General features: G+C 33.5%; 1 protein-coding gene across 1 annotated transcript in view; it reads right to left on the bottom strand.

Moving 5' to 3' along the window:
• Window positions 1-746: 746 nt before the first annotated feature.
• The window catches only part of LOC106471974 (putative ATP-dependent RNA helicase TDRD9), a gene marked incomplete at its 3' end in the record, with an annotated part of 79,133 nt that continues 78,600 nt past the window's right edge, over window positions 747-1,279 (bottom strand). Inside the window, exon 21 of the mRNA XM_022400583.1 lies at window positions 747-809. Within this exon, the coding sequence (XP_022256291.1) occupies window positions 747-809 (63 nt within the window). The remainder of the gene's footprint in view (window positions 810-1,279) is intronic.

Below are 1,279 nucleotides of genomic sequence, written 5' to 3'. Positions count from 1 at the left end.
TGACTGACAGGCCCTAACATTAACAACTCTAGTGGACTGTTTGACTGACAGGCCCTAACATTAACAACTCTAGTGGACTGTTCAACTGACAGACCCTAACATTAACAACTCTTGTGGACTGTTTGACTGACAGACCCTAAAATTAACAACTCTAGTGGACTGTTTGACTGACAGTAACAGACCCTGTCCAGTCTTTAAAAAGGGGAGCACTGCATAGTTACATTAACTAAATCAGAAGCTGCTTAAGATCTTAAAACCACACAGAAGTATCTGATTTAGTTACTTCAACTGCTTAAGATCTTACAATCACATAGAAAGATCTGGTTTACTAAGAGTGCTTAACCCTATCGGGACCACAAGCATGGCATGCTGTCATCTCTGTCTGTTTTGCTGTTACCCTTAAAATACTTAACATAACTGCATGAAATTTGGTTAAAATTGTCTACATAATACTTAGCTTGTGTATGAAGTAAATTGATCTAATATTTCTTTCTTTCACCTTACAGTTTCTGTTATCCTTATTAAATGATGTACCCAATCTTTTCACAAAACAATAACTATTCTGTTTTCTTCTAATAATGGCACACTTGTATTACAGTTTTCAGGGTTAACATCTTTGGAGGCAACAATTTATCTTATTACTAAGAGATTTATTTAATAAATTTAAATACACAAAAACAACTGTGGAAATAAATAGATTTCATATCTTCAAGATAATGCATTAACTTTTGATTCATTATACTTACAGTAGGAACAAAAAGTCGAATAGTGACTGTTTCAGTACTTGGAAGTGGTATTTGTTTCAAGGCCTGTTGTGCAGACACCAAAGTAATTCTACAAATAAATTATTTAGATCAGAGTAAATTCCAAATAAAACATTATCTATTATTTCTTCTGATCAGCTATTAATGACATAAATATCTACAGTTACTCAACATCCACTTCCTATCCTTCTTAAAGCTAAGATCACATCATCAATTACTAACGATGTAAACATCTAGTTACTGAACATCCACTTCCTATCCTTCTTAAAGGTAAGATCACATCATCCATCACTAATAACGTAAACATCTACAGTTACTCAACATCCACTTCCTATCCTTCTTAAAGCTAAGATCACATCATCAATTACTAACGATGTAAACATCTAGTTACTGAACATCCACTTCCTATCCTTCTTAAAGGTAAGATCACATCATCCATCACTAATAATGTAAACATCTACAGTTACTCAACATCCACTTCCTATCCTTCTTAAAGCTAAGATCACATCATCCAT

This window comes from Limulus polyphemus, unplaced genomic scaffold (genome assembly GCF_000517525.1).
Source record: "Limulus polyphemus unplaced genomic scaffold, Limulus_polyphemus-2.1.2 Scaffold4997, whole genome shotgun sequence".
Lineage (NCBI taxonomy): Eukaryota > Metazoa > Arthropoda > Merostomata > Xiphosura > Limulidae > Limulus > Limulus polyphemus.
The sequence above is the reverse complement of the archived record's forward strand: the minus strand, read 5'-3'. Positions and strand labels throughout refer to the sequence as shown.